Below are 16419 nucleotides of genomic sequence, written 5' to 3'. Positions count from 1 at the left end.
GAACACTTTACAAGAGAGCGTATAGACGGACTAGATGAGATTGTGATTGAATGAGGAGGGCCGAATGATAAGTACACAGTTTCTCGGTTTTTGACCTAGCTAGCTTTGGCGATTTGCTAGTTGGGGAACGTGGAGACAAAATAAGCTCAAACCAAGCCTGCCAAACCATGGTGTAGATGGCGATAAGACTAAACCGTCAAATCTGCACCGCTGTTTGCTTTGGTCACAAAATACAAGCCGCGTACAACGCGAATCTTCCATTTCAGAGGCGAAGTCAAATTTTACGTGAGCATGACACTTGATCGAAGTTTCCTCACGGATCTTCGCGTCGCGGTGAGCTGAACGTCCACGTCGCAGCAATTTGAACCAAGCTGTACGTCACCAATGAAGTCCCCTCTCATTATTCCACACGGGAGCATCCCAGCCATTATCCCAGCTCCCAACGCCCAAGAAATCATGCCTTGCGCTGTGGAAAGGTTTGCATTGGGTGAAAAGGCCGGAGAGCTTCGAGATGGAATCCTCCGGAGGCTTTGGGGCCTCCGTGCATGCGGAAGTACTTGTTTCGGTGATTAAACGGGTTTTTTTAGAGTTGAGCGTTGGCATAAGAGTTGTCTGGACAAGGGCAACAGGGGAAGGTTTGTTGACGAGAGTGTTCCTGTTCTCTGACAGTGGTAATGAGAGAGCATGAAGACAGGGGTCAATATCCCGTTTTGGAAGTGCCGCTGCTTCCCGACGCGTCCCTTCCAGGGTGAGATTGAATCTTTGCTCGCTTGAATCATGGTCTTGCCTTCTCACAATCTCCAGATACTCAACGTTGATTATTTCCTATTCGCCGGAGGTCAAGATGTCCCGTTGATCAGTGACGATTCTCAATCCAGAATCACCATTGGCCAACGGAAACATGTAACTGTGTCAGGGTTTCCTTCAAGCTCATATTCTGGAATGATGGCCGCTCAGCGGCGGAGGACGAAGGTTTGGTCAGGATGGTAACCTCCAATGTTTCAAGGGATGATGCTTATGTTCGACCCTTCAGTTACCCCCAAACCAGCGCTTCGTCCTGTCCGAAGGAGCTCGGCGGATATCCTCGTCCAATCACAACGGCCGCAGCATTTCCTGCCATCGCGTGGAAACCAACAAAAGGAGCCGTTCTCCATCCCAGCATTGAATGGCCCGCGGTACCGGAGAACGTTTGAGAAGACCTAGAACAGTGTACGATGCGGTTAACGCCACTTTTTACCGTTCCTTGAGAGTCGCCGAAACAGAAGCTCATGGCTGAAGATACATAAAAGCTGACGGCGACCTTATTAAAACCACGCGAGGCCCCCCATCCGCGAACCCTGTACGCATGTTTCATTTGTACTCTGGTTGATGCGTCACTACACCCTAACTGATTTGACCTCAGGACGCATGCATCCGTGTCTATACCTTTCGGAGCTCCTCCAGCTCATCTTCGATGAGGTCGGCTGCAAAGCGACGTGCGCGCGACTCGCCAGAGTCTGTAGCACCTTCACAGAGCCTGCCCTCGACGCACTTTACACCAACGTTGACGGCTTCTACGAGCTTCTGACTTGTCTTCCATCCGACTTGTGGGCTCTTAGTCCCCCGCGGCCAACATCGCCCTACGATCATGCGATCAAGTCACACAAAGATCAAGTGCTTGTAAGTCATCAACTCCATATATTCTTCACGAACTATGACTCATGTCGTGGCTGCTTATAGACTTTCAAGAGGGATATGAACCGCGACGACTGGGACATCCTCCTGTCCAGGACGACTCGTGTCAGAAGACTTCGCCAGCCCCGCGCCCATCGGATCGAAGCTGCTTCGGACGTGCACCTCGCGCTTCAGGCTTGCCCAGTACCTCCGCTTTTTCCCAGACTGCGCTCGCTGGCCATCGAAGCGGAGCGTCCTCCCCCTGAACTCTCCCTCTTTCTCGGGCCCGAGTTGCGTCACCTCGAGGTTGCGTGGTCTGCTGCTGTGCTACTCGAGAAGATCCCTTTGCTACCTACCATCTGTCCTATGATCGATTCACTCTCTACTGGCCAATCCGATAGTGGGTCTCCCCCTCCTTCTCCAAGGCCTCCTAATCCACCGGATCTATCTGAATTGTATCGCCTTCGGACGCTTTCTATTGGACCACGAGATCAGGACTTGCTGCCACATCTCGCCAGCCTGCCCTCGCTTCGGAATCTGACCGTCGAGGTTTCTGAGCGCACACCGTGGCTCGGCGCTAACGAGAGCTACGGCATCCGGTCACTTGACTCCCTCCATATTTCAGCCGACACGTTCTCCACAAGCGCTAAGGCACTCGATGCGCTCTTGTCGTGTGCCAGCCCCGCTGAACCCGCCGCCATCCACAGCCTGACAATAACCGGCGAATCGCCCTCGCTCGCGGACCTCGTATCCACCATCTGCGCCCGCCTCTCGCACACCCACCTCTCCGCCCTCTCCATATCCAACACATGGCGGTCCACCGAAAACCCGCCCGACGAAGCCGCCGACCTCCTCCCCCTCTCGCTGTTCGCGAGGCTCACGCGCTTCACGTACACGAACCACCCCCGGCCGGTCCCCATGTCCGGCGCACAGCTCGCGCACCTCGCGTCGAGCTGGCCGCTCCTCGAGCGGCTCGCGATCGTCCCTGGGCAGCAGCCCGCGATGACGGGCGCGGAGCTGTCGGGCCTGTCGAGTGCGTGTCCGCGTCTCAAGGCCGTCGATCTCTCCGTGGGGGAGGACAATGCCGTTTCGGCTTCGGCTTCGGCTTCAGCGTCAAGCGCCGCTTTGTCGTCGGCAGGTGTGGCGCCGGAGAGCCGACCACGGGACTACGCGCTTCTGACGGACTGGCTGTGCGTGTGGTCGAGCGTTATGATGGCGGACGCGCCGTTCGTTGGGGAGCGGGAGACGCCTGTGGTCGTTGTGACTAGCGAGCCTTGAATAGGGGTGTTGTGTCGACCAGTGGACATGGAGTGCATACCGTATCATCGCCGATATAGCGGCTTATTTGTTGTCTGAGTTTGTTTATTACCTATTGGGCATCTGCGAGATTTAGTGTTCGTGTGGACTACAGTTTCAGTACATTCATCGGAATCATCATCGTGTCGCATAAACCTTGAGTGAAGACTGATGTTGATCACTCGGGCAGCATACGGTAGCAATCGAGAAAGTCCTAACATAATCCCAATACCTCATGCACATCCTACAACAAGATAATACTACAGCCAAACCTACAGTCCGGATCCCTGTCCCGTCAGAAAGATTCATTCGCTTAGAAAATCCGAACATTGAAGTAGCTGCACAGCCCAAACACGCTCGCGCCAACCAGCGCACCGAGTGCGAGCTTGTGCAGCGTCCCCTTGGCCTTGTCGCGCTGCTCGCCGATCGCCCCGGCCTTGTCGATAGCGGCGACGTCGTCTTGAGAAAGCGCTGTGGAGTGTGTCGTTTGTTAGAGGGGTGCAGTGGTGTTGAGAGAGAACGAAGAAGGGAGAAAGGAGGGAAGATCACGAGACGGGACATACCGATGTCGCCGGCGGCGAGGTATCCCTGGAGGCGGGCTTTCTTCGAAGAGGTTCTAAGCGTAGGAACACGCGTTAGAATTGTCTATGAGAGCAACGAAAGGGGCATATCGTACGTCACGGCGACAGCGCCCTTGGCCTTCACCCACGCGAGCAGGATCTGGTCCGGTGTTGCGCCGAACTTCGTGGAGAGCTCGCGGAGGGGCGCGTCCAGCGGTCCGCCGGGGCGTTTGGTTACTGGGCTGCGGATGCGAATGACGTTAGGGGGATGTAGAATGAGAGGAGGCGGAGAACATACATGAGCGCGGAGTACGCCTCGATGATGATACCGTGCTGGGCGGCGTACTCGAGGATGGGGAGCTGCTGCTGGTAGACGTATGGGTGCAGTAAGATCTGCGACAGGGAAAGAGTGATTAGCGGATGCACACACGCGGAGAGTAGAAGTGGAGAGTTAAAACGAAGGCAAAGAAGGAAGGCAGAGACGATGTGGAAGTCGCGACGGCGCACACACCTGGTTCACGGCAGGCACGATCTTCGCGCTCGCGACGAGCGTCTCGAGCTGTCCGACATTGAAGTTGCTCACGCCGATGCTCCTGCAAATCCGTTTATCCATTCACCCGTGTTCATAGAGGAATGTTATAATTAGCACACGCGCCATATGGATGGGATGGAGCAAGAGAACACGCACCGTGCCTGTCCCCGCACATGCACGTCCTCCATCTCGCGCCACGCCGTCGGGATGTCGGGCACGGCGAGGCGCGGGGAGTGGATGAGGTAGAGGTCGACGTAGGACGTGCCGAGCTGTATGTGCCACGATCGTATCGTGAGCTTGCATTGCGAAGAAAGAAAGGAAAGAAGAAAGTAGAAGGAAATCAAAGGACAGGTTACATTATCCAGGCTATTCTGGATCGACGTCGCGATATCCAGCCCATTCGTTCCAGAGTACTTCGTAGTAATGAACAGGTCCCCGCGGGCGCTCCCGTCCTCGTGCAGCGCGGTGCCGACCTCGGCTTCGTTGCGGTAGCTCTGCGCTGTGTCTGTGCATGAGAGTTTCATTTACCAACGGCCCGTCAGCGCTGGGAGTAAGACCCAGGGAATAGGAAAGCATACCGATATGGTCGTATCCGTTCGCGAGCGCTTGCTCGACCTGGTCGATGGGCCCCTGACCGTTGCCGAGGGTCCATGTGCCGAATGCAATGCTGGGGATGGTATAGCCTGGCAAGTCAAACAATCATGCGAGTGTTAGTTTTTGATGTGGGCGCTTGGTAGATGGAAACCGAAGAACGTTCGCAGGAAAATTGGAGAAAAAGAGGGGCGTGCTAGCGTCGTACCAGAGTTGAGCTGGATGAGGTCCCAGGGCATTTTGTCGAGGTTTTAATGAGGAAATTCGAGGTAAGTGGGGGTGATAGGGCGCTTGGGCAGCGAGGAAGGGCAGGTGGGAGAGGAGGGCAAAGGGAAGAGGGCTGGCAGAGAGCGGTGGGGAAGTGGAGGAGAGGTGGGAGAGATAGGGGCTATGAATAGCTGGCGGATAATCTTAGAGGTTGTCAACACGCGACCTCGACGTGATCGAGCGCGGTGAAGGCAACAGCAATGTTCAAATGTGCAAGTCTTTGTAGTCGTCTGGATGTATACTTCAGAATAAGCTTGTCGGTTAATGTAGCAAGTGTAACACACCCGCAATCACCATCTTCATCTCTCCGCCTCTCGCTCTGCCTCGTCTTCATCCATCCCGTGCTCCCTCCCCTCTTCAAGTTCTGCATCTTCGTCCTCTTCGCCGTCGCCTTCTTCTGCATACTCTTCATCCTCATTCTCAACACCAGTATCAACCGTCCCAACATCCGGAAACCATCCGTACTCCCTGAGATTGACGCGTAGTTCCCCGCCCTGCGTCTGGATGACCTCGACGCCCTCCGCCTCGAGCGCCTCGCGCTGCCTCTGCGCCCCATTGGTTCCTGGTCCACGCGAAGAGATCGCACCGGAGGACCCGAGTACGCGTTGCCAGGGCACGGGCGGTGTTGCGTCGGGCGAGAGGAACTTTAGGGCTTTAGAGGGTGTGGTGTGGGAGGGGATGAGAAGATCAGGGGACAATGAGCTAGAGGTAACTGTGAATTATTACCTTGGCCGACATGACGTGAGTTGCGAGGCATGCCTACGAGTTTGGCTATGTGGCCTTGGACATGGATCTGCGTTGAGCCTATGTATAGGATTCGACGAGAGAGGACGATGAAATACCGTAGCTTGTGACTCTCTGGGGTGGTATCTGCCTAACCTGATAACCATGCTCAGAGGTTGACGTTGAACGATCACCGTAGTTAGTGATTGCTCACTACGTGGTATACCTGGGGAGAATGGTCAGCCAAGGAAGCGCGAAGGCCTACTAGAAGCTCAAAAGTTCGACGCTGAGGCTTACTGCTGCATGAAACTGAGCTGCGTCCATAAGGGCCCAGATGTATCGTCGTTAGTTCTTAGTCGATAGTCTGTTAATGTCACACAGCAAGGTAAGAAGATGGATGCATCGATGGGCTGTAGCAAGGTTAAGTTCACGCGAAAGAGGTGGAACGCGTCGGGAGCGCGTCTCGAGTCATTCGGCAAATGCCGTAGCTCCCCTTGTACAGGGTCAAGCTAATTAGCAACGCGTGTTTGGACGTGTCGATACGCGTCTCACTCTCATCCTCACCAGCGCAACACGCAAACAGACATCCAACTAAGCTTTGAGTTATCTGAAAGCGAAGTATCCGACACGATCTACTGCCGATGGTCCAGGGTGCACCAGCGCTCAAACGGTCAGGGACACAAGCAAGTCAGGACCTTGAACAACACGAGGCGGAAAACAGCAAGGAAAACAGAGTGCCCAGAGAATCAAGTGCAAATCATTGCACGCAGAAACGTGTAAGATTGAGCCCAGAGTTTACGAGTGTAAACACGAGCGAGACAGCGCCGCAGCCGAGCGCGCCGAATATAGCGTCTGTCGCACAGCAGCAGAGTGACACGGGTTGTAAGTCCACGTTTCTTCCTGTATCTTCAACTTACACCTCCGTGTACAGCAAGTACAAAGGACATGAGTGGCGCATCTACATCCACTAGACCCCTAAAGGGAAGAAAGGCGTTCAGGTCTGACCTCGAGACGCTCGTACAGCACGGTTTGCCAGCCAAGGATGGTTGGTCCGCCACAGGTACGCATCTACCTTCTGCTCATTCGTACTCGCACTTGCGCATCGGTAATCGTTCGCATGTCATAGACTTTGGCGACGGTGAAGACGACGGCGCGATCCAGTTCCAAGCCTCCCACGACGCGCTCGGGCTCACCATCACTCTCCTGGCCTCTGGTGAGCCTGCCTTCTTTGTTGGCCCATCCTCGCGAAACCTAACATATATCTTGCTATAGAAACGTCAGAATACCCAAAGAACCATGTCTTCTTTGTCTCCTATACCCTTGGCGAACACCCCTCGGTCGACGACGCGCTCCTCGCTAACGTCACCGCCGTGCTTGAGGATCTCCCTCAATTCGAAGGGCTCACGATCGCGGACGCGGCGGAGCGCGTCCTCAAGAGGCTGCGCGCTTCGACGACTGACGGGGATGTCGAGATGGGCTCAGCGGACGAAGACGAGGACGCGCACACGGAAATCATGGATGACCCGGCTGACTTTGACCATGATTTCATGACCATGAGCCAGAGTATCGCGGAGATCGGGTCGCCGAGCGTGGATATGGCGCAGCTGAAGCGGTACGTGTTTTCATAACCTCTCCTCATTTCAGTCCTCAGTCCCATCCTTAACTCTATCCCCTTGCTCCTATCACGCTCTCTCTCTCCCGCACCGTCGACTGTGAACATCACACTCTCTACCCTGCATGCCCTCAATTCAACTAACATAACCCCATCATACCAGTGACTTCCTCGGCACCCTCGCCGCCTCCTACCGCCCCGGCCTCCTCCGCACCACCTCCGCACATTCCTCCCTCTCCCTCTCCGTCTCGCTCCCCCTCTCTGCGCTCTCGCACGCCATCCCCGCACACGCCCTGCTAGCATGGGACCGCCGGCTCCTCACCCCGCGCGCGCACCTCGTGCTCGTCATATCGGGCATGCACGGCGTCTACCCGCCGCTCGACCCGCGCACAGCGGCGCAGACGGAGGAGGCGCGCAAGCGCGGTGCGAAGATGCGCTTTGTCGTGGGCCTGGTGAGGGGCGGCGCGTACAAGCCCGCGGCGGAGGCGGTGACCGGGGCGTTGCGGACGTTTGGACTGAAGGCGCCGGCAGCGCCGACAGCGCAGGCGCAATATGGGGACGGAGTTGTGGACGCCAGTCTTCTCCTGCCCGACGAAGACGGGTTCGGAGCGCCGAATGGGAAGCAAGGAGAGGAGGCGGAGGAGGAAGGGGAAGAAGACGGAGGCAAGATCCACAAGATGAGTCTGAGCGCGTCGCTCGAGCGCCTGCTCGAGACCCACCTCGTTCCGATTCTCCAGCTGCGCAAGCGTTTTGGCCTGGGATGGGCGGGCGCGGAGCAGCTGCACGATGCCGCGACGACGGGGCAGCGAGACGCGGGGGAGGTTTACAAGGAGATAAAAAGGGTGCGTTTCCTTCCGCCCCGTCGTCTTTCTGTTTTGCTGATTACGGCGGCGGATGTCACAGGAACTCCAAGCCGCCGACAAGAAGGAACAGAAGCAGGCGCAGACGCACACGCTCCCGCCCGACCCGCTTTCTTCTCCGGGGGCGGAGGCCGAGCTCAACTTCCCGCTCGCGGCGTTCGCGTTCTTGCTTCGCCGGCTTACGGTGCGTCTCTCTTCTCGTGTCCATGTATGAGGTGAGGTGACTTAAGCTATCGACGAACAGCTCTGCACGCGGTACTGCATGGTGTGCCACCGGAGGCTGACGACGGACTACGAGGCGCTCAAGCCGTACGTGTGCGACGCGCCGCTGTGCTCGTACCACTATTACTCGCTGAATCTGGGGCCGTCGCTCGAGGTACGACTTCTTTTTCCCTTTTTCCCCTTCCTCCCCTCTTCTCCTTCAACCTCGTCCCCTCATCACCACAGCTGACCCCATGCGACAACACAGTACGAAATATGCACAAACGCACCCACAGTCGACCTCCTCGTCTCGCTCGCGCACCTCGCCGCCTCGAGCGGCGCACTCGACGAGCCGCTCCCGCGCGGTCTTGGTATGCGGGTGCCGCCGCCAAAGGGGTCGGTGAGGAAGCCGCCGCCTCGGACCATGTTAGGGCTATTGGGAGCGGGAGCGGCACCGGGACCCGTTGCGCAGCCGCCCCAGCCCCAGCCCCAGGCGGCGGGGACGGGTGCGGGGCCAGCGTCTGCACCCGCTCCTGCCATTGCCGCTGTCGCTACAACGGCGGCGGCGGCGGCTCCAGCGGCGACGAGTGCGAGTGCAAGTGGAGCCGGAAGGATCACGCCGTTCGTTGCTGCCGCTGCGGCGCAGTTCGGGGTGACGCCTGCGCGGGCTGGAGGTGCCGTGGCTTCTTCTTCTTCCTCCCAGGTACCTGCTGGAGAGGGGCCGGACCGGCCGGTCACCGCCGCGTCGGATGGACTGTGCGAGTTTGACGAGCTGAGTGTGCCGCAGGTGTGTGTGGTGTTCGATGTTTTTTGGCGGTGTGATGTGCGATCTTTTTGGTTGGAGGCTGACGTGAGATGGCCCTGGTTTTTAGATGCGCAAGTCTATCGTCGAGATGATCGGCAGGCTTCCTCCCGTACGTCACTCCTCCCCCTTCGTCTTCCTCTGGCCTGGCAGCAAACTCTTGTATGCTGACTGATATATGTCGGTATACAGATCGAAGACATGAAGTCCCACCTAGAACAGAAAGTCATACCAGGCGTCACGCGTCCGACGCTGCGAGACATGGACCCCGATATCCCACTCGCGGCGTGGACGATCCTGCGGTGGTGCGTCGCCTCGTGTACGGCGGACATTCACGTTTCGGAGCCGGACGAGCGGATCCGGAACGTCTGTGAGTGCTCTGTGAATTTCCTCGTTGTCTTTCCTTGAGCTGTGTGGCGTTGCTAACTTGAGATTCAAAGCGCGCAAGGACTGGATGCAGTTCCGCTTTGTGGTCGGGGCGCCGGATAAGGAGGCGCAGTTTAAGGACGAGGTGGAGAAGGCGAAGAAGGAGGATAAGAATGCGGCGAAGTATCCGACGATTCTGGTAAGTTCAATTTTGAGCAATGGCTGGCGGGCGCACTTGCAACTTGCACCACGTTTTGTGGGCTTGGTTCTGATGAGAACTGTATGCGCACGAACAGGGGTTCCACGGTTCGCCTATTCAGAACTGGCATTCGGTATGTGTGCATTTTCCGATATAGCCGTCTCCGAGTATCTGACAACGGATCTCTACATTCAGATCATCCGAAATGGCCTTTGGTTCAAGTACGTTGCCAACGGGCGAGCATTCGGCCATGGTAAGGATCTTGTTACCTTGTGTTTGATGTAATTAATGAGATGTTTACGTGCATAGGGGTGTATTTTGGCAAGGATGGGGCGACCTCGATGCACTACGGCGCCTCGGGTGGTGCTTCCACACACCAGTGGAAAAACAGCAAGATCATGCCAAGCACGTGCCTTACCCTCGCTGAGATCGTGAACCTGCCGCACAAGTTCGTATCGAATAATCCGCACTATGTTGTCGGTGATACGAGCTGGATCATGTGGTACGTGCGAGATCTCCTCTTTTCTTCCTCGAACCTCTATATTTTTTTTCTTCTCGCTCTACCCTATTTGTTACTGACGATACTTGAACACACAGCCGTCACCTGCTTGTGAAGACATACGATGACGACGAAGATGACGAGCCGGAAAGTGTCTCCAAGGTCCCGTTGATGACGTTCGATCCGCAGCGGCCAACGACGCTGAACCAACAGGCCATCGCTGTTCCTGAGCCATCGCACAAGATGTATAGGCTCCTGGAAGCATGCCGCAAAGCCTTCGAGGAGGTTCCCTTCGACGATGAAGACCAGAACGTGTTCGGTTACTCGGGCGGTGCTCACGCTCGGCCCTCTGACGGCGTATCGGCCTCGTCTTCTGCCTACTCTGGACCCGCGAACGGCGCCCCGGAATGGACACACGACCCCGACTGGGTCAGCACAGCCGTCGAAACGATGCTGCCCCCGCCCCTCGAGTCCACGCAGATGGCCGTCGCGCCCCTACAGCGCGAGCTGCGCGCGATGATGGCCGAGCAGACGAAGGCGTCCGCTGCGGGCGGGGCAGGGCTCGCGGAGCTCGGGTGGTACATGCCGCCGGAGCACAACGGTGAGAACCTGTTCCAGTGGGTCGTCGAGCTGCACTCGTTCGACCCCGAGCTGCCAGTCGCGCAGGATATGGCGCGGGAGGAGGTGAACTCGCTGGTGTTTGAGATCAGGTTCCCCCCGGATTTCCCGCATGCACCGCCGTTCTTCCGGATTTTGTTGCCGCGGATGTTGCCGTTCATCCAGGGCGGAGGTGGACATGTGACTGGAGGTTAGCATATATTTCACGTCTGCTGTGGATAAGGTTGCTGACGATTCGAATCAGGTGGATCGATATGTATGGACTTGTTGACGTCCGATGGTATGTTTAGTTTAATCGCTTATATCGTGTTTCACATTCAACGATGTTTAAAGGTTGGCTTCCGAGCTATACCATCTCCGCCATTTTGCTTCAAATTAAGCTAGCCATTTCGAATCTAGACCCGCGTCCCGCGAGGCTAGCGCAGAACTGGAGCATGTATGTTTCACCCTTTTGCGATTCTTGTCGAAAACCCAGTTTCTGATATTCCTCCAGGCCGTATAGCCCGCATGAAGCGCTCGAGGGCTATGAGCGAGCGGCAAGGACACATGGGTGGAAGGTAAGCGCGTTTGACTGTTGTCACGTTTTCAGGTAACTGAAGATTGACCAATTCAGATACCGACGGGTCTGAACAGACTCGTAACCCGAGGCCGTTACTGAGCAACTTCCTTCACGTTTCTTGATCTTGGTGATGCAATAACTGTAGAATAGATGCTGTATACTTGAACATCAGTTAAATCATTTTTTTTTGTATTTTTCGTGTGGCTGCTACTGAAGTACTTACCATTCTATCATAGTCTCTTTGATCTGTTCATCTTTCGTGGTCATTTCATCATCACTTTTGCTTGCTGACTCCTTAGCCTACCTGGCAGAAGTTCACGTGCAAGAGTGTCGTTGGCACATCTCTTGTCTTCGAGGCCCCATCGACTAATCACCATGTTTCTCGAACAAAGAAAAACCGGATGTCGCTCGCAGTCTATTATGAGACAGGTCAGTATCCTAAAGCAACATCTAATATTTTCACTGATTTAGACCTTGTTCACCTGGCTTTTGTACTTGCATCGGACATCGAAAAAGTAGGAGATCCTCTTTCATCTCGTCCTTCGACTCATTCTATGGTGTCACCCACGGTGTTAGCTGGGCGGCCTAAGATGGGAAAACTTACAAATACGAAACCGATTTGTCGTAGCGGACCCGGTCATTGCGGACGTCTTTTTCATCGTAGGAAGGTTTCAGACGTGCTAATTGCTCTCCGACATCAACCCCCTTGTCGGTCACCTACCGAACTGCCGCAAGACCCTTGAAACGCGTAAACTGGCGCACTCCAAGCTTCTCTTAACTGTGCATCGCATCCCGGCCGAGGTGCTATCTGAAGCCCTTGTCATATTGGCAACCAACAAATTCGACTTTGCGGACAAGCTCGCCGTCTGTTCACACTACAATCGCGTCCCGCCATCATTATCCAGTTACTGATACCCACGTACGCCGACGTTTTCCACGCCTCAGCTCTAGAACCTGATATCAGCTTTCGAACCAGACATTGGTAGCGTGGTCCCTCACCTCACTTGAGTCCTCCCGCAACCGGGCTCGTTTCCTCCTCAATTCATCTACTTCCCGAGCGATCTCCAACGTCTGATGGAGATCCTTGGTAAGGCCTTATTTCGTCACCCCTCGGTGATCCACGAAGCTCATTGGAGTTGTCTCCGATGTCTTGTCATCGGTGGCCACGGACGCATAGGGGTTTTTGTAATTGAACTACCTCTTTGCGAGCTTGGACTATTTCCAGGCACACATACCTGTGCATGAGACCATTTTCAAGATGACAGCAACGATGAGCCAACGAACGCCGTCGCTCGCCCGAAGCTGCGCTTGTTATGCCTCACCAACGGTTATCAAACGAGGCCGGAACACGGTAACCTATCCTAGCTATAACACGCCTTCCATGCCTAAACCCATCTCGCGCTAAATCGGAACGGGAGCAAGGACGTCTGTGAGCCCTGAGCGCAATATTAGCGCACAAGCGTTGGCAGTCCCTCGATCATTTTCATAGTCAAACGTCAATTTCATGTTTTGATGCATTGACCAGGTAGCATGGGTATGTATGGGTGCACCCTTGATCGCACATTCTCATCTTTGACAGTCGTGCATAACCCGAAACATTTCCGTGTTCATTATCAATGCATGTCGGCCAGCGCGAGTTGCCACCCCCTTTTTATTCAATAAGCTCTCTTCATTCCCGTTGAGAATTCATTGATATTGGTACGTCAGCGCCATCCTGAAGAGGGGCTTGAGCGGAGCAACATCCGTATCGCACGTAGTTCTACCAATAGCCCCTGCTCGAGCTGCTTGAACATTGTCAAAGACGCAAGGACAGATGTCCACTCTGATCCATTTGTATTGACGGAGGTGCACATGATCCCCAAACTATAATTTTTGGACCGAGCCTCATTCCATAGATAGTTAAGGCCTAAGGTACAAAGCCGCTACACTGGCAACTGGTGTTTCAGCTGAGCGCGGATTACCGAATGTGTCTCTAATGCAGCACATTATCCCCGCATCACAGGGCAGTGCCGCACATGGTTGTTGTCATCTCTCTCGATCTCTGACAATGAGTCCGCGTGGATAGACGATGAAGAAGCATTTTCACTCGGTCTAAATTCAATAAGTTCATTCGGTCTATTGGCCGGAATGATTGGCAGCAAATCAGCGGTGGGCTCTTTGCTATGCATAACGCGCGAAAAGAGAAGATCTCAACAAGGTCGCAATCATTTCTCTGTTCCCCGACATTCACACGCGTAATTACTGCAATAGCCTCTGTGTTATTGCTCTTTCCGAGCAAAGTACCACGTTATGCTGTCCCGCAGGACCTTAAAACTCGTTCAATGTTCAGGCTAGCGGAAGCTATGCCTCCGTTGAACACTTCGGATCGACCCCGATCTCATCATGTGAGAATTTGTATTTTACTTCCAGAGATTGATCTGGCGCATGTCTTCCGCATTGAGACCTGGGAGAGTCCGCGCCGCCGCTCACGGCAGCACATGACAACGGTAAACAGGGAGTTTCCGTGTCATATAACAAGATGTGGTGGACTATCTTCGTCGGCGCACCACCCCATGTCATGTTCACTTGGTAGCGGTGTTTGGGCCGAGAATTTTGGCATCCGCAACACCAATGGAGTCGGTCAGCCTTTTGAGCATCGCATGCATCGTATCCTTTGTCTAATCAGAGCCAATCACATAGCTGCTGGCTTGACTTTGGCGTTCTATAACTATTGTGCGTAAAATTTGCCACGTCTTTTGCTATAATCACACGACCTGACCAAGCTCTATTCTTTGCCAGTGCTCAATCTCGATCTCGAAGTAAGGTTGCATTGTGTGTGATTCTTGGACTCAGCTGACTTGACTTCATATCGCGTTATAGTTTCAGCTAATATGGGTAGGTCAAGAAGCTGGAGTATGGGAGTAGTACTATTGTTGAGAAGTCGATACAGGGTAGAAAGTTCGCCTCGATGACCTTCGTCTATGTCTTGGTGAGTCCGCCGCCTATCTTCCACACCCGGAACCGTTCAAACTGGTGATGTCAACATCCAGCTTCGCTACGTTGGTCTCCTATACGCCGTGTAAGTCGGTCGCTTCCCACCTGGTTGGCGTAACTCAGATGTACGATGATCTTGCTTGATAGGACGTTACTGGGTGAGCCCTCAGTAAACACCCGGAATCGTTCCTATCTAACTTGCTTGTTTGAAGCTAGTATTCGATGCTCAGTGAGTAATGATGTTTGCAAGCAAAGCTCACAGACCGGTTCTCACAGAGATGAATTGTTCACCAGAAGTAAGTCTCGCTATACAATGTGGCCTTATTTTCAGAACCTCTACTCCACATGCTCAATCTGAAAAGTTGTAAGTTCGCTGCTATAGCGCTACTAAAACATAGACTGATTTTGCGTAGCTGCTTCTGTCTTTCTTATTCAACTGATCAGCCAGAACCTTCTAGTCATCTTACTGCAAGGTAAGCCATAGTGTATCCCGCATCTCAGTTCGCGTTTACCGACCAACTATAGGGATGCTATCCCTGAGGGTGTGGATCTTGTTCGGCAAAGACGAGAAGCTTCGTTACTTCCTCCTCTGCACGTACTTCTTGGCACAAGCAACGAACCTCATCGCCAGCATCTTCTACTGGGTGGTTATTCCCCGTGAGTTCGGTGAGTATCATCCTTCCGTGCCGTTGGTCACTGCCAAGCTAGACTATATTGCATAGCGGACGGACACGCGTATAGCTTGGCCGGCTTGGAGTGGACTTCGCCGGCTGGAAGCTCAGCACTTTTAGCCTACGAGATTCTTCTCAGCGTACTGGCGCTATACTATGCTCTCAAGCACCTCCCACGCGGTTTTTGGCGGGATCCCGCTAAGTCTACGAGAATGGTCGCATCAGTCACTGTCCGCGACAATCTCATCTACTTTTTTGTGTATGTTGATTTTCGCGAGCTAAACTCACATTCATGACGTTTAAATGTGCTAATCGTAAACCTTAGTGCTCTCACCGAACTGATTGGTAACATTTTCTCAAACAGGGTCATGCCCATAGACACGGTGCGTAGATATCGTTCTTCCCTGTTTTCATAACTCACTCATCGTTCTGTCTTATAGGCTCTCGCATACTGGGGTATAGAACATATCCTGCAGGTCATGTTTCTGACCATGACTGGCCCGTGGATGATCCTCGACTTACGAAGACGAAACAAGATCGACTTGGATGGACGTACGTCCAGAGATATCGAGCTGAGTGACCTCATGTTCCGAAGGGGGATTATACCGTCTACCGACACCGAGGAAACAGCTGTGTCAGACTGGGATGTAAATCGTGTTTAGTCTGCACGTCGAATGAATGGAATCTATAATGTACGGGTTCACGATTTACATGATGTAACGATTGCTCGTCCATAGCAAAACTCACTTAGTGCGCAAGCTCTGCAATTGCACCAGCTGAGGATTAAACAGTAAGTTCTCGGAGGGACCTCCAAGATCATCTAAATATCTCATGATCGAGATGTAATTCGTCACAAAACAGTAAACGTAAGGTTTGAGTCTCAGAACTGATGATGAAGTGCACGATATCGCCGCGGGAGTTAGTGGACTACAGGAGCGTAGGGGATGCTTAATCATTGGCAGATACAGACATCCAGGCTGGGTAACAGAAGCCAATGGGTACGCATAAGCATGACCGTGACGTGGGGCTTCACATACATGGACGCCGTAGCCTGTAGGGCAATACACCCTCCAGTTGATATGCAAACGAATGATCTGTTTGAACCCCGAGATTCCTGTAACGCCGCAAGACGCGGGTGTCACGGTAGCGAGTAGGGAGTGGCCCGGGTGCGGAGTAGAGTAGGAGATGTAGAGAAGGACGGAGCTATACACGCGGTAAAGGCCAGCCTCAACCTCGGTTACTTTTACCACGAGCGAGAGAGGGTAAGCAGCCATTTTAAGTACTGACATCTGCGAACGTTACTTACATAATATACTCGAACTCTGGCATTCGCTAGGTAGAGCACATGGTCCATTCGCTGATACCAAGAGACAGAGAGGTCTTTATTCGGTAGTCCGCGATCCAATAAAATCAGGGCAACGCAAGCCAATTGGGTGC

The 16419-nt window shown here is 54.1% G+C and overlaps 5 protein-coding genes across 5 annotated transcripts; 3 read left to right on the top strand and 2 right to left on the bottom strand.

The window, feature by feature from the left end:
- Window positions 1–1402: 1402 nt before the first annotated feature.
- CONPUDRAFT_140600 (uncharacterized protein) lies at window positions 1403–3205 on the top strand. Its single transcript, XM_007777413.1, has 2 exons — window positions 1403–1659; window positions 1720–3205. The coding sequence occupies exons 1-2, from the start codon at window positions 1408–1410 to the stop codon at window positions 2929–2931; spliced, it is 1464 nt and encodes a 487-aa protein (XP_007775603.1). The 5' UTR covers window positions 1403–1407; the 3' UTR covers window positions 2932–3205.
- Window positions 3206–3262: 57 nt separating this feature from the next.
- CONPUDRAFT_94006 (Aldo keto reductase) lies at window positions 3263–4871 on the bottom strand (the record flags this gene model as incomplete). The annotated part of the gene is made up of 8 exons (XM_007777412.1): window positions 3263–3420; window positions 3513–3565; window positions 3626–3751; window positions 3808–3902; window positions 4021–4102; window positions 4198–4546; window positions 4620–4724; window positions 4841–4871. 8 exons carry the CDS (start codon window positions 4869–4871, stop codon window positions 3263–3265), a joined length of 999 nt encoding a protein of 332 aa, XP_007775602.1.
- A 327-nt stretch (window positions 4872–5198) lies between these two features.
- On the bottom strand, window positions 5199–5677 carry CONPUDRAFT_67832 (uncharacterized protein; the record flags this gene model as incomplete). The annotated part of the gene is made up of 2 exons (XM_007777339.1): window positions 5199–5551; window positions 5626–5677. Coding segments are annotated over 2 exons (405 nt in total), but the record flags the coding sequence as incomplete, so codon positions are not given.
- Window positions 5678–6198: 521 nt separating this feature from the next.
- Window positions 6199–11478, top strand: CONPUDRAFT_85969 (uncharacterized protein). The gene is made up of 19 exons (XM_007777411.1): window positions 6199–6504; window positions 6554–6682; window positions 6749–6835; window positions 6895–7234; window positions 7398–8076; window positions 8138–8278; window positions 8339–8470; window positions 8564–9082; window positions 9168–9209; window positions 9290–9467; window positions 9538–9662; window positions 9760–9795; window positions 9858–9915; window positions 9972–10164; window positions 10260–10969; window positions 11024–11059; window positions 11113–11215; window positions 11273–11336; window positions 11393–11478. Exons 2-19 carry the CDS (start codon window positions 6568–6570, stop codon window positions 11435–11437), a joined length of 3603 nt encoding a protein of 1200 aa, XP_007775601.1. The 5' UTR covers window positions 6199–6504; window positions 6554–6567; the 3' UTR covers window positions 11438–11478.
- A 2414-nt stretch (window positions 11479–13892) lies between these two features.
- CONPUDRAFT_85966 (uncharacterized protein) lies at window positions 13893–15733 on the top strand. The gene is made up of 13 exons (XM_007777410.1): window positions 13893–13957; window positions 14018–14050; window positions 14117–14136; window positions 14198–14306; window positions 14368–14396; window positions 14459–14469; window positions 14524–14540; window positions 14606–14675; window positions 14725–14784; window positions 14837–14977; window positions 15034–15241; window positions 15308–15365; window positions 15423–15733. The coding sequence occupies exons 8-13, from the start codon at window positions 14657–14659 to the stop codon at window positions 15642–15644; spliced, it is 708 nt and encodes a 235-aa protein (XP_007775600.1). The 5' UTR covers window positions 13893–13957; window positions 14018–14050; window positions 14117–14136; window positions 14198–14306; window positions 14368–14396; window positions 14459–14469; window positions 14524–14540; window positions 14606–14656; the 3' UTR covers window positions 15645–15733.
- The last annotated feature ends 686 nt before the right edge of the window (window positions 15734–16419 follow it).

The sequence above is a fragment of the Coniophora puteana genome (assembly GCF_000271625.1).
Source record: "Coniophora puteana RWD-64-598 SS2 unplaced genomic scaffold CONPUscaffold_21, whole genome shotgun sequence".
NCBI lineage: Eukaryota > Fungi > Basidiomycota > Agaricomycetes > Boletales > Coniophoraceae > Coniophora > Coniophora puteana.
Note: the sequence above shows the minus strand (reverse complement) of the source record. Positions and strands in the feature narration are given on the sequence as shown.

Bases quoted from the DNA above. Each gene is read 5' to 3' on its own strand.
- CONPUDRAFT_140600 (XM_007777413.1), top strand. From the start codon at position 1,408: ATGCATCCGTGTCTATACCTTTCGGAGCTCCTCCAGCTCATCTTCGAT. The intron at 1,660-1,719 runs GTAAGTCATCAA...GGCTGCTTATAG, and splicing joins CACACAAAGATCAAGTGCTT to ACTTTCAAGAGGGATATGAA.
- CONPUDRAFT_85969 (XM_007777411.1), top strand. From the start codon at position 6,568: ATGAGTGGCGCATCTACATCCACTAGACCCCTAAAGGGAAGAAAGGCG. The intron at 9,468-9,537 runs GTGAGTGCTCTG...TGAGATTCAAAG, and splicing joins CGAGCGGATCCGGAACGTCT to CGCGCAAGGACTGGATGCAG. The intron at 9,916-9,971 runs GTAAGGATCTTG...TTACGTGCATAG, and splicing joins CGGGCGAGCATTCGGCCATG to GGGTGTATTTTGGCAAGGAT.
- CONPUDRAFT_85966 (XM_007777410.1), top strand. The intron at 14,785-14,836 runs GTAAGCCATAGT...GACCAACTATAG, and splicing joins TCTAGTCATCTTACTGCAAG to GGATGCTATCCCTGAGGGTG. The intron at 15,366-15,422 runs GTGCGTAGATAT...TCTGTCTTATAG, and splicing joins GGGTCATGCCCATAGACACG to GCTCTCGCATACTGGGGTAT.